General features: G+C 37.5%; 1 protein-coding gene across 1 annotated transcript; it reads right to left on the bottom strand.

Moving 5' to 3' along the window:
* Window positions 1-6838: 6838 nt before the first annotated feature.
* Window positions 6839-14949, bottom strand: LOC140231877 (uncharacterized). The gene is made up of 6 exons (XM_072312028.1): window positions 14891-14949; window positions 13214-13385; window positions 11036-11155; window positions 9993-10111; window positions 8862-9056; window positions 6839-8394 (listed from the first exon to the last, which is right to left on the bottom strand). Exons 2-6 carry the CDS (start codon window positions 13333-13335, stop codon window positions 7928-7930), a joined length of 1023 nt encoding a protein of 340 aa, XP_072168129.1. The 5' UTR covers window positions 13336-13385; window positions 14891-14949; the 3' UTR covers window positions 6839-7927.
* Window positions 14950-15217: the final 268 nt, after the last annotated feature.

Genomic DNA, 15217 nt, shown 5'->3' with positions numbered 1-15217 from the left:
TTCATAACGAGTACTTAAGGGAATAAATCTAATTCCATATACAAGAACATAATGATATCATATTTGAAGGTAAAAGTGGAGGAATCATCTAACTGTCATTAACTTAAAGTTCTGTGCACAACTAATATAATTTAGAATCTTTCTCAAATCTTTTCAGTTTATTACACAAAGCTAGAATTTCTTCCAGGAATTATTTCCATTCTAGAGAGAAAAAAAAAAAAAAAAATCAGCAAAGACTTCTCTTCCAGTGATTTTATAATGAAGGGAAAGTTTACCTTTCCTACTTCACTTTTTTTTTCTTCTGTTGTATCATCAACTGTATGCCAAAAACCTCAGAGAGAGGATATCATTCTGAAGGCGTTTTAACTGCACAAGTTTAAAAATATTTGTATTTGCCTGTCCTCCTATTTGCATTTTAAATCAATTCAGTTGTAACTTACAAGGTATCCATGGTTTCCAGGCACTTCTTTGACCTTCTGTGCTTCAGCTGGTGTTGATAAAACTGGTTTTACTGCTACACCTTGGTCAACTTTGGTGCCACATTTCATGTGCCATAGGAGGAGTGTTACTTTCTGTTGATTGATTGGCTAGTAAGCAGATTCAGACACCTGTTGAAATCAGTCAAAAAGAAAAACAAGAACAGCATACACAAAGTAAGCAATATGAGCTTAATATCTTATACTGTTTTATCACAAAGCAGCTTTTTAAACAGGCTTATCACATAACTATCCATGATAACTGATCATTACATGAAATACCATTTTAACAGTAACTTTATGTGAGAACAATCATCAAAACAGCATACAGAAATTCTAGATCTGTTCACTGTTATGTCAGAATGGGTTTGTTTGTTGGAAGTCATTCTCAATGCACATATAAAACAAGACCATGATCAAAGTATTCTTAGTGGCATGCAAGCTAGAGAGAACTACCTTGCATGATTTTTCATATTAAATATTAAATTAAACAAGTTTGCTTTGAGCTTTAAGCAACCCAAATATCAAAACAGATTAAAGGGATTGTACAGTTTTGGTTGAGACCTAATTTCAGGTTTCTCACATTTTTTGGTGAGATAATGAGAAACCTCTTATGAAATATGAAAGAGCATGTAATTCTATGAGGAATTCAACTTTTATTTGATGAAAATTGATTTTGAAATGGCTAAGATATCCAAAAAAGAGCGATTCTAATAAAGTGTGGGACCCACACTTTATTACGATCGCTTTGTTTTACTTTGTTTTGGGATGTTTCAGTCATTCCAAAATCGATTTTCATCAAATAAACATTGAATTCCTCTTAAAATGGTATGCTCAGTACTATATCATAAGTGTTTTCTTGGAATCTCACAAAAAGTTAAAAGCCCAATTCTCATCTCCACCAATACTGTACCATCCCTTTAACATGACAAATAAAAGTCCCCATATATAAAACAAAAATCAAATTAGTTAAATGCAAACAAGAAGGGAAAAGAAAAGAAAAGAAAAGAAAAAGGATTCAACCACGATGGGATCGCATTTTCTTTGCATATTTCTCAAGTAGTACATGTATGTAGTGCAGGTAAACATATCAAAATATGCTAATGTAATACGTACGTAAAATAATGAAATATCACTCTCTGATGATATCAAATGTATGTATCGTACACTTACTGTACTACAATGTACTAATCCCCTCCGTGCAGTACGTACAGACTATAATCATTATAGAATTTCATCCAACTCTCCTAAACACTATACATACACACATACACATGCACACACACACGCACACGCACACACACACACACACACACATTTAGTGGCATTTTGAGTGAGTGTGGTGCATCATTCCTACACAAAAACACTGAATGTTGTTGTTTTGTTTTTTTTATCCATGCAACAGAAGAATTCCACACATGATGAAATGATGAATTCTAAAATTCTTGTAGCCTGTCCTATAAATCAATAAACTTCTGAATGAATTATTTCTTTATGTATGCCTACACCAACCATGGTTGTTATTTATATCTAATAGTAATATGGCATGTTCACTGAAACTTTCTTCACTGTTGCAGTCAAGTATACATAAACTGTAATCTCTCCTTTTTACTCAAGGACTTACAATAGACAGTTCAATACATTATTCATGATGTGACTCGAATGGTATATCCAAATAAGGCATTGGTGGTAGTATGCACAGCCAACAAGAAAGCTTTATAAGTGTATGCCACAGCTGTCAGCATACATGGACTATTGCACCACACACCCCTCAACAACAACAACAAAATAAATGTCTAACAAAAGGCATGACACTCTATGATGCATCGGCTAACAATCAGCACTGACTAGTCTACGTATCTAGACTCTTTAAATGGCATTGTGCAGACTCTGGTAGTCTCTCCTAAGTCCTATCTTTGCCATTATAATACTTGGAAATGCATTTCTAGCTAGTGTCTTTCCCTACAATGCATTTTTTTCCAAATCTTTGTTTTATGTTTTAAAGTAAGTGATAAAGCACACAATTGTGTCATATGTGAACATTTCCAATCCATGCCTAGATTACACTAGAAATACATCTGGGCTTTAAACTTTGCCCCCGCCCCCTTCTTATAATGGTCTGATACACCTGGCGGGTTAATACAAACATACTTGCATGTGAAAGAATTAGATCAAACTTGGAAAGTTGACACATAAATCGCCAATCTGCTACAAAGTTGCTGCTCGATCAGATTTGTGAGTGTTCTTTTGATGGGCTACATACAGGACTGACCGCTATATTTCTATAGGCACTATTTTAATTCAAATAACAGCACCATCACTGCTCAGGGCTGCCTCGATCCTGCCTATACATGCTATAATGAGTCATACCTTCCCTCATTTGTGTCTCTTCCTGCATGAAACAATAGCAAGCCGTGACTCGAATTCTGAGAGAAAAGAAGCTGTGACTGCACAAACACTATAGATTCTTAATAACTTGTCAAATTAACTTATATGGGCCCTACTGTAATGTATTCTCTTTTTCTTCTTCCTCTTTATGGTAATTTAATGTGTCTCCTTCAATCCTGAAAATTATTCCTGATAATCATGTGGTATATTAATTTGTATTAATAAAATTGGATTTACACTTCATACTGGTACAGGATTAACTAGCCAGAAAAATCTGTCTGTCCAGAGTAGTTTTTTTATTATTTTTGACATAATTGATGGCTCCCCTTCGTAAGGGATTCCGTGAACAGATGCAATCTTGACAAGATACAGACCGGTCTTTTGGTTAAAGGATTAAAACAGGAAAAGAGCACTAAATTACACGAAATCATTAAAAATTCTGGAAGAGAGAATATTGTCGATTTGTAAAAGTGCAATTATGTAGTACATACCTCGTTCTGCCTGTCAGTGGGGTTAGAGTTGGAGGATGAGTGGTATCGTCTCTTTAGTTTGGTCTGGTTAGGGTACTAGTATCCATGAAGTGCAGACTTTCTCCATCGAGATCAACATCACTTCCGCAGTATACGCCCTTGGCCCTTGCTGATGTGCCACCAGCGCTGCTCTGGCTTGCTACCGGGCTACTCTCCCGGAGGAAAGGTGCACTCGGGCGGGCGGGAGAGGCTAAATCAGGTGCGCGTGGGAGACACTAATCCAGGCAGCTCAGCAGTAAAGTGTTTCAAGAGTGAATTACAGTATCACGTTTTCTACTTCCTACTCTTTCCTGTCCAACCCTGGCATTAGCCTTTCGCCGGGCAAATCCTGATCTTTTTATACTTACAGGAAACAACTTTAATCTCTTCTGTGGGGTACATATAGCAATGGTACTCATGGTAGACGTTCGCGGTAATGACAGTAAACGCTAGACTGATGCATGACCAGTCACAGTCGAGTCGCGGCAGGTACAGGTACGTCGCGTCGGCAAAGATCCTCCGATAGGCCGACTTTTCTGTGTAGGATCTTTCGGTTTTGGTGTCGGCGCGATCACAGGGTTCGCAATGTAGTGCGTCCCCACTTGAACCCGGCCCCTCTCCAACGCTGGAAGCATCAGAATCGCAGGTGCGAATACGTACAGTAGTCAAATGTATCAAATAACCATTACACTTCAGATAAAAGTTATCGCTCTTTTATAAATCAGAATGGTATCTATCAATATCTTTCTCTCTCTCTCTCTCTCTCTCTGCTAAACCTACTCTCCTGTCTAATCATTTCATCTGTGCATCTGTATTAACATCTACATTGTATTTATCTATTTATCTGTCTATCTATCTATCCTATCTATCTACCTATCAATCTATATATCTACCTATCAATCTATCAATTAATATATCTATCTATCTATCTGTGTATCTATCCATCTATTTATCTATCTATCTACATCCATCTATCTACAATTTATCTCTCTATTGATCTAACGGTATATATCTACATACACGTATATGTATCCGTCTATTTAGCAATTAATCTATCAATCCATCCATCAATTCATTTTTCCATCTATATCTACCTAAAAGAAAAAAAAATATATATATACATGTATATATAAATGGATTAATATATGATCAATACTATCTGGCTTTCTATCTACTGTTGTTCTCATCAATTTTCATTTTAATTTGTTAACCTTCTACTTTATACTAGACTACTTTATACCTACGTAATCTACCTTCTGATCTATCCTCCATAAAATCATTTTTATCTTCTTTCCACCTGTTTTCCTTTGCATAGTATGTATTCATTCTTCATTATCTCTGATGAAAAGTGTCTTTGTGTCCATGTAGTGTATTTTCCAAAGAATTACAGGTATCTATATGTCTCCATATGCACCATATTAACTCTCTATCAGAGTTTATTCCATTGTTCTTTAGCAGGGGCGGATCCAGGAATTCCATAAAAAGGGGGCGCCTTTACAAAATTAAAGGGGGTGCACACACCCCTCCCCCATTTTTTCTCTTTATTTCTTTTGTTTAAAAAAAATAAAGGGGAGTGCATGCCCGGTGCACTCCCCCTTGGATCCACCACTGTTTAGTACTGTTTCATCAGTCTATCACTTAAGTTGACAATCCACCTGGCTAGTGACAACTTTTATCACAAAAGTACGAGGAGTTGGGACCTTTACAGAGAGTACATGTAGAATAGATCACCCTAAACTTATTTCTGTGGTATTCAGCTAGCTGATTATCTCTCCATCATCTATTCATCACACATTTTTTTTTTTTTCACAGAGCGTTAATGAACTAATTGAGCAATGAACTACTCGTAAACTTGGTCTTCTGATTATCTTTAGAGTAAACTCATCGATTACAATTAAACCAAACCATGATTTAATACAACATACTACCTTCTAACACTACTTCATACATTAAAACACAGTGGCGGACCGGGTGCACCAGGCACGCCCCCCCCCCCCTGATTTTTGTTTAAATAAAAGAAATAAAAAGAAAGAAATAAAAATGGGCGTTTGCACCCCCGTTTAATTTTGTTCACCAGAAAATTGCACTGAAGCCTTTTTTTTTTCTTGCATGTCAGCCGATAAAACCCACAAGTGGCACAGAGAACAATTACAAGGGGGAGATTTTTTTTTCTTGTTTGTCAGGTGATGAAACCCGGAAGAAGCTCTATTTTGATTATTTATTGTTTTGCTTGTCACTTGGTTAAACCCAGAAGTGGCACCAGAAATGCATTTTTTTTTTTGCATCCCCCCTCCCCCTTTACAGAATTCCTGGATCTGCCCCTGAAATATTAATATCACAAAGTGCGACTTAAAGTTATGCAATTGAGGAAATCATATATGTCTCATGTTTTACTCAGTCTAGTATATCTCATCTTTTATTCAAAAACTTGCTCATACACAGGTGTATGTACATTGTTCATTCATTGTCAAATATCTAATAGACATCAGAATACGGACCTATTTCAATTCCTGATCCATAAAAGTACACAGAAAAATCAATTGTAATTTTAGTATCCTTAGAGACTATCTTGCAGATAATAATGAGCAATTAACCCGTTGAGGACAGGCTGATTTTGCTAAAACACGCATTTCCCATAGACACTTGCCCGAGTATACTCGGGACTCGTCCTAAACGGGTTAAAGTTGGCGTGTCCTTTTTACAACCCTGGAATTGAGATTTCTCTAATAAGCTGGTACAATTTAGAGGTAGGTAATTAAGACCTTTCATTAGAAAAATAAAACTGGAAGCATCTTTATCATAGAGGTACATATTTGTTCTCATATTAAAATATATGTCACGTAAATTTATTCGGACCCCGAAAAAATTCTTGGTGTAAAACAAAACTCTGAGGTGTATTACCACAAGATTTCACTGGGGAACATTATTCTTCAACCATGCAAAATTTTGTGATGTTTGCAAAAGGGAAAACATGTACAACCTTTGCAACTGATTGACAAATTGCCCTACATCGACGTAAATAAGCACTGAATTGATCAGTGTTTTAGTAGTAGCCATGATAAAAAATCATGGGCGTGTACATACTCGAGCAGGATTCGAACCCACGACCTCCTGATAACCGAACAGGCGTCATCTCCACTAGACCACCGAGCTTTCGCCCGACAGCAAGTGTTGGTTCTAATCCTTATAGCATGCAGCGGGTACTGCTTTGTTATTCAAATTTATGAAGTTCTTCCGTCGAGATGTTTTCATTGCAACTGATTGACAAATTGCCCTACATCGACGTAAATAAGCACTGAATTGATCAGTGTTTTAGTAGTAGCCATGATAAAAAAATCATGGGCGTGTACATACTCGAGCAGGATTCGAACCCACGACCTCCTTATTTACACCGATGTAGGGCAATTTGTCAATCAGTTGCAATGAAAACATCTCGACGGAAGAACTTCATAAATTTGAATGTACAACCTTTCATTCAAATCTAGGAGGACACTGCTAAGATATAAGACAGCAATTCATACAATCTGGGTGTTACTTCCACAAGAAGTGACCAAAACACTAGTTCTTAGAGGTTGGTTTAGCATGGTTGCATGGCTTACAATATTAAATTTCAAAATCCAAAGATGAAACAATACTTACAATGCCTGTACCTTTGAACCAGAGAGAGAAAAAAATCTTGGGTTACTGGTATTTTGAAATAAGTGAAATGCAAGTAAATGAAATTGCACAGTTTTGTTTTCATCACTACAAAAAGATATTGGTATGCACAATACTTACAGGTGTGTAGTCAAATGACAAGCACTATGTACTGATTATGAAAATCATTATGAAAGGAATGCAATGTCTAGTTATCACTTATGTCTTGTCATCACTTCTGATAAGGCAACGTGAATCTTGGTATACTGAAAATTCTGATAAAGGAGACTCCCTGATTGTCAATAAAAGAATTATTTTACAACAAACCTAAATGTCTCACAATACTGTTATAAAATGGCAAAGCAAATTGCACATATTTTCTTATTTTCTTCAATGATGAATGACACGATCAAAACAAGAAAAATGGGTGATAGAGTATGATGCTTGTTCTCCTTGGATGTGGCAGTGGCATAAGGATACAAGTTGTAAAATTCTACAACCATTGTAAGAAAACTCTCATTCATTTCGATTACTGCAAGGAATGTCAAGAAGAATGCAACTGTTCTGAAAATATATGCTATGATTTATGCATAATGTTTACATAGGTAAAAAACTGATTCACAATCAAAGTACTTATGCTAATGTATTTACCCTTTGCTTCTCATCTGTAGTCATATAACACATGTGGCTTTCAACCTTCAAATTGTAATATTCTCATCATGATAATAATATATGACTGTTTAACTGCTTTGTACTGAGTGTGGGAGTTAAATGTAGCCAAGAAGTAATAAATGAAATTCACAACTGCCACAAATCGATGACATCACTGAATATCATTGTGAGCTCCTACAGATGTTTCATCCTGTGAAATTTGACTATGGAAGAAACTGCATCTGTTTATTCATAGCCATGACACTTTTACATCCTTAGAATGTTTCTGGTTTTCCAGAACTGGTCTTGGCCAGTTTTGAGTGCTTCCATGGCCACCTGCCATGCTTGTTCTGGTCTAAACCCAACCAAGGCTGTTCCAACCAGTTCAATCTGCTTCTCCACAGCCAGCTCCCTGACACGCTGTTCAATCACATCAGGTGGGGTGTAGTCCAGGACAATGGGAGTGTCTTCATGGGCAATCTTTTCACCCCTGCCACCTTGATCTGCCCCATCATTACCCCCAGAAGAGGCTAAATTGGTCGACTTTTGATCTATGCTGTCCACATTGCAGGCAATCTCAACCCTGCCTTCATGGGGGAAAGCCATGGCCTGCACGCCCGGGAGTCCCCCAACACTGGTGGCCCGGATGGCAGCTGCTATCTCCCTGCCTGCTTCCAAGTCCTGTGTGTCGATTGTCACATTGCAATTTGTGACATAGTGTGATGCCCCGACACCTGAAAACAAAATATAAGCCACACACACAAGATTGTCTCCTCAGGGCTAAATATTTCCTCCTATTTATTAGAAGTGTGTATTGGTGAATATCTGATTAAAATATTGAAATGTGTTCTGGTACTAGCAGTATCCAAACTAAAACCACCACCTCACAACAGAAGCTACATATTGTTTCAGCTGCATATATCAATATTATGGTAAGTTGGAGGATCATCGTTAAATCTAAATTGGCCTTCACTAAAGTCAAACAAATAAAAAAAAAAAAGACTCAATACTCACTGTTTCATATCACACACAAATAAGTTTTCCTATGGTGTAACACAACTTCCTTTTTTCATGCTTCGAACACACTGTCACAAATCATACTCTCTTCCAGTTGACTTCACATATATACCACATAGGAAAAGACTTTGAGACTTTAACATTAGCAGAAGAAAAAAGAAAGATTCAACAACGTAAACTTTACCTGTCAGTCCATATCTGCTTGATGGTCGTGCACCCAAGTCATGAGTGAATTTTGACCAATCAATTCCACTTTTTCCACGGAACCAGCCGACTGCCTTCCTCCTAGGCACAAGGCTGCGACACTGGGGCAAATCTGCCGCCCCAAACAAGAAGAAAGAAGTTCCTCGGATGTTGTCACTCAGATACTCAGCAATGGCTGTGAAATTCAAGCAGATAAAAACATTCACATTTCACTTGTAATGGTTGTCAATTTCAAGTTATTAACTCGTTGAGGACAAGTCCCGAGTATACTCGGGGAAGTGTTGATGTGAAATGCATGTTGTAGCAAAATCAGTCAGTCCTCAAGGGGTTAAAAATATTCACATTTCATTTGTAATTTTTTACAAGCTTTCTGTTTGCCAACAACCAGATTTCAATCATCTGGATCATTAAACAATAAGTACTAGTAGTTAGATATGATAATATGTAATGCAATGTCAAATGATATGTCATGTTGGCAATTGGTTGATAAGACAATACACACAAACATCCCCTAAAATGTTTCCATGTAATGATGTTTGCATAATCTCTACCCTGTCACACACATCGAAAAGAACTCACTAACACTACTTCTAAATATAAATCTAAACTTAGAATGTTTATTAATCTATGAATTTGGGAAAAAATTGCAGGAATGAGTACACTAAGAAATAATCACATCATATCAATTCTCCATTATATTGGATATGGTAAACAAAATTTGGACATTAAAAAAAAAAGTCAACACAGTTTGAGGATATATCTATTCTGAAACCCTGTGTACTCACTGAATTTCTACTGTCACTGCCTGGTAGTTTGCACATATTATGACCCCAATCCTAACCCAGATATGACATCACAGAGCATTTTGTATCCAGCAGAATAAATAGTATGTGAATACCAACTACAGTGTATTGATAAATGACACTTTGTTTCTTACGTGCTTTTGTATTTTACTCTGTATCACTGTTTCTCAAGAGGACACCGAAGATACCAATTGTAATGTCAACAATACAATACAAACAACGTACACACTACTGGCATCTCTCTAAGCATTTGATGGTTAATGTGACAGAAGAACAGTGTGTTGTGTGTGTGTAAGAACTCTACTCACATCTTGCAATGGTTCCACATTCTTGCAGAGACACTGCAGCTGACAAGGGATAGACTGGAATGAGATCCACAGAGCCTAGTCTAGGATGAACACCTTCTTGTGAAGAAAGATCTATCAACCTGCAGACAATTCAAAATATAGTAAGACAGTTGTCTCAATTACATGAATATATTACTGCAGCATTTTGTTTTCCTTCTCAGATATCAGCCATAGTTACAATGTAGTTTCAGTGACAATCTTATAAAAGGGAATTGTGTGAGTACAGTATGCTACTATTCATTACACAGTTACTGGCATGATATGTCTCAAGTTTTGACTGTGTACAACATGTGGTCAGTACTGAAACTTGCAGAAATCAAACAAGGTGTAGGGGATTTCTGTTTTGCTTTGGTTTGTTTGTTTGCTTTTTTTGTTCAGCAAGTGGATAAAGGAAGAATGTACAAGGCTTTGGATATTGTACTAGTAAAGGAACAACACTGTCCACATATGCATGTAGATATAAAAAGGACCCTGTTAATGATGGCATCACATAGTAAATAGTTCATAATGGATTGAAATGCATGTATTTTCTTCCAACAAAGGTACAGCTCAATGATGCATTGATCATGAGAAATTTTAAATCATTTATTCCTAAACATCTATTTTTGTGAGCTAGTTCATATCATGCATTCTTTAAGAGCAAAATAATATCACACAAAAAAGGAAAACGTCCATGGAGCTACTTGTATGTTCGAAAGAATTACTTGACTTGTGACTTGTAATATCTTTCTGTAATATCAGATTGAGCCTTGAATCATATCAGAATCAGCAAACGAGTTTGATTGGCTTACTGTAGAACTGTTAATGTGGCAATTCAGACATGATCAGCTGTACCTTTAATATCTGAAGTCAATTCATTTCCATGTCCAGTATGCATAGGCTGTCAACTAAAGCAACCCCCCCCCCCACAAAAAAAAAAAAAAGAAGAAGAAACAAAAGCAGATGACTGACTCTAAGACACTTATGAGTCAAAACAGTGACACATTTAAACAAATGCAGCACACCTGTATGCCTCTGTACATGCACCACACACAGCTGATTTGAGATGGGAGATTGGTGCTGCTATGGTGAGTACTGACCGATTGTAGTCAATGTCCTGAAAGATATTTAGGACAGATGAGAGACTTTGGGACCCTTCACCTGTGGATGAAGTGGAAAATTATTATAGTTAAAAAGTATACATGATGCTCATATAAACACAAAAGAGAGATCATTCTCTAAATGAATTCCTCAAATAATCCAATTTGAAACCATAAATAATGGATGAATCAAGAAATAGAATGATTCTATCTCTCATTATCCATGCAATCAGCATATTAAAGACCCTTTCATCTGGCTCAGAGCAATCACAATAGGCAAAACAAAATGACAGTTTTTAATTTTCAAAGTATAACCACATGTAGCAGGTCTTAGAAAAAATTACCAGTATACACTGAATTCACACAAATTGAACAATACAAATTATGAACTTAACTGAGATATTACTCACGCTAAAGTAGTTTAGTGGGTATTTTTGTGTCTTTCATTACTGAGAAATATGCAACAAATTTGATCAAAACATTTTTTGTGCTTACTAAATCAATCTCAGAATGTAAATTTTTATTTCAAATTTCCCACACATTGTCGCCAGTCCCAAAACTAACCATTACAACAAAAGAATGATGAAGTATGGTTCTGGAACTATACACTGTATCCCATATTTCAATAACTGAGAACATATGGAACCAAGGTCAAGAATTCACAACCAGTGGCGTATCTGGGGGGGGGGGGGGGGCAAGGGGGGCACGTGCCCCGGGCGCCACTCCTCGGGGGCGCAAAAAACGAAAGAAAAAAAAACGAAGAAGAAAAAAAAGAAAAAAAAATGAAGAAGAAGAAGAAAAAAAAAGAAAAAGAAAAGAAAAGAAAAGAACAAGAACAAGAACAAGAAAAAACTCGCCCGGAAGGGGGGGGGGGCAGAAAACCAAATCAAACAATATAAACAGAAAACATGATGATGACGCGGGCAAAATGACAATGTTTATTATCTGTGTTCACACAAGAATTCCATGTTCTGTAAGTAAGCTGAACTACAAAAATTTTCGGCTCGCTCGCTGCGCTCGCTCGCCAAAATTTATATAAAAAAGAAGGTAAGAACAAAATGTGATGATGACGCGGGGAAAATGACAATGTCTATTGTGTTCACACATGTCATTTTATATTTAGCAGGCAAAATGTTTCACAGAGCAGCGGCTGCAATTTCTTCCGTTCTGAAGCGATCGCCAATTGGATCAAAAGAAGGCGCCAACGGTTTCGAACAAACGGGGGGGGGGGGGGCGCAAAAAAACCCCAAGATAAGAACAAAACGTAATGATGACGCAGAAATAATACAAATTTCGGCTCACTCTCTCGTACTAATTTAGAGTATTTTTTTCAAGTCCTCAGTTTGTTGGTATAAATCGTTATCTATATTATAATGTCGTCACCATATCTTGATTGTAAGATTTAATAAGCAACAAATGACAAGAATTCCTTGTTTTGTAAGCTGAAATACAAAATTTTTCTGCTCGCTCGCTGCGCTCGCTCGCCACAATTTATCCCCCCCCCAAAAAAAAGAGATAAGAACAAAACGTGATGATGCCACGGAAATATATAAATTTCGGCTCACTCGCGCGTACTAATTTAGAGTATTTTTTCTAAGTCCTCAGTTTGTTGGTATAAATCGTTCGCAAAGGCCGTCACTATATCTTCATCAGAATTGAAAGATTTGATAAGCAAAAAAATGACAAGAATTCCATGTTTTGTAAGCTAAAATACAAAAATTTTCGGCTCGCTCGCTGCGCTCGCTCGCCAAAATTTATCAACACTCATTACATTTAAATCAATCTCAAAAGACCCCCTTTTAAGTGCTTGAAAAAGCATATCATGTGGACTTTGTTTAAAGTCCCTTCCGGGATGGGGTTGGGGTTGAACACTTTTTCAGAAATTATGGGCGCAATTTTCGCGCTTGCCCCGGGCGCCGTTTTCCCTAGATACGCCACTGCTCACAACTAAAATAATCTGAGATTTGTTAGCATGATATTCAGACCACTGTATGAATTTTTCAGTGTACCTACAATTCTGTTTCTAGTCAAAGGATATTTCATTCTGTATTCTTATTGACAATGCCTGAAAAAAAAAACTGTCAGAAATGCACACAAATTGACTTGCCAGTAGTAGTACCACTTGTTCTTGTTGTGGCTGCCTTTGCCACTCTTTCAATCACTTCATAATTTCTGGCCTCAGAAATGTTAAGGAGGCAAATCCCAAGCCTGCCAAGAGAAGACATGACGAATCTTGATCTGTGTCACGACCAGAACAGAACTTCGGCTGTCAGAACTATGGGATCGAAAAATAAAAAGTTTTCGGTGTCATCATCACTACAGCTAGCATATTGTGTCATATCTGGCCCAAAATGCTGTAATTTATATCTTTGTATGTGCTATGATCTCCTGGGCCCCATTTCATAAAAGATGTTAAATGGCAACTCTTGCTGGAATGGCAATTTCCAATAGCAACAGCCAATCAGGAAGCTGGATTCTTGTCGTTACCATGACAATTGTTGTTATCGTATCAACCTTTTATGAAATGGGGCCCACGGCTGTATATATCATCTTTTTTTTTCTTCAATTGATAATTTAAAAAAGAATCGTAACTTTGCAATTGATTGACAAATTGCCCTACATCGACGTAAATAAGCACTGAATTGATCAGTGTTTTAGTAGTAGCCATGATAAAAAAATCATGGGCGTACATACTCGAGCAGGATTCGAACCTACGACCTCCTGATCACCGGAAGAAAATCATGAATTTGAATAACAAAGCAGTACCCGCTGCGTGCTATAAGGATTAGAACCAACACTTGCCTTTGGGCGAAAGCTCGGTGGTCTAGTGGAGATGACGCCTGTCCGGTGATCAGGAGGTCGTAGGTTCGAATCCTGCTCGAGTATGTACGCCCATGATTTTTTTATCATGGCTACTACTAAAACACTGATCAATTCAGTGCTTATTTACGTCGATGTAGGGCAATTTGTCAATCAATTGCAATGAAAACATCTCGACAGAAGAAAATCATGAATTTGAAGAATCGTAACTGTATTATAATTTAGTGAAACTGTAATAGTATTGGAGCTAATTGTATTGCCCACAGAACATTTTATCAAATATTCAGACATAATTTAGTACACTTACAATTCAATTACAAGATTATAGTCTAGTACTTTACAGGATCCTAGGAGGAGTTCAACTTACCACCCTCTTGTGATTTATTCAAAGATAAATAGATCTCATATTGTGATATAGCAAAGCTGACATCGGTCAGGTCACTTCAGATCTCCAAGGTATCTTATCCTGCGGCTTCTGTCAACACCTGGTCAAAAACCATGATAACAAGTAACTATACACAGCCCAGTCGCTGTACGGCATTTGGTCAGGCTAGATAACAAGCAATCGCAAAATACACAGCAGCAGTGGCAGATCCAGAGGAGGGTGCACCAGGTGCCCGCCCCCTTTTTATTTCTTGTTAAAACAAAAGAAATAAACAAAAAAGAAAATTATGGGGGGGGGCGCATGCGCCCCTTTAATTTTGCAAAAGGCGCCTCCCCTTGATGGAATTCCTGAATCCACCCCTGCAACATAACAGTAACACTAACAGTAGCACTCTCTTTGCACCAAAAGAATCTCGATTTGAATTTCATGGCTCTTGTTTCTTTCCAACAATCACATGTGACCTGGCAGACTGTCTACTCTTTGTCATTGTTGTTGATGTTTTATGTTCAGCTTCAGTGAGCTTTACTCATTCAGCCTGCCCTGAGTAATGAGTTCAGTTCAGACAGGTTACGTACCTAGTAGCTGGCTCCTTCACACAGTAAAATAGAACGCTTCTCCATGGGCGTGTTCGGCCGGGCCGGGCTGGTCGCAGCTAGCTCAGCTCAGTGCAGTAATATTTTACAGGTGCAGTCCAGTGGGTTTATACGTATAGTAGAACTAATTTTAGGTCTAGTAGTAGCTGGTCGGATTACCGTGACCGTCGGATCTTCTCACGGCCACGACAAGAGGCACTGTGTGAGTTTGAGGTCTGGCATATTTCTTCCCGATCCAATACCTTCTAATCAGATTTCAGGTGTCTTCCGAGTTCAGTCGGTACCTGCACACATGCACTTGGCTGCAGC

This window comes from Diadema setosum, chromosome 8, assembly GCF_964275005.1.
Source record: "Diadema setosum chromosome 8, eeDiaSeto1, whole genome shotgun sequence".
Lineage (NCBI taxonomy): Eukaryota > Metazoa > Echinodermata > Echinoidea > Diadematoida > Diadematidae > Diadema > Diadema setosum.
This window is presented reverse-complemented; position numbering and strand designations above follow the sequence as displayed.

What these genes read in the sequence shown, in the direction of transcription:
- LOC140231877 (XM_072312028.1), bottom strand. Translation starts at nt 13,335, where the DNA reads ATGTCTTCTCTTGGCAGGCTTGGGATTTGCCTCCTTAACATTTCTGAG. An exon ending in GCATGTACAGAGGCATACAG is followed by an intron (nt 10,112 to 11,035) that starts GTGTGCTGCATT and finishes AATTGTCTGCAG; the next exon opens with GTTGATAGATCTTTCTTCAC. An exon ending in AAGCAGATATGGACTGACAG is followed by an intron (nt 8,395 to 8,861) that starts GTAAAGTTTACG and finishes TTTTGTTTTCAG; the next exon opens with GTGTCGGGGCATCACACTAT.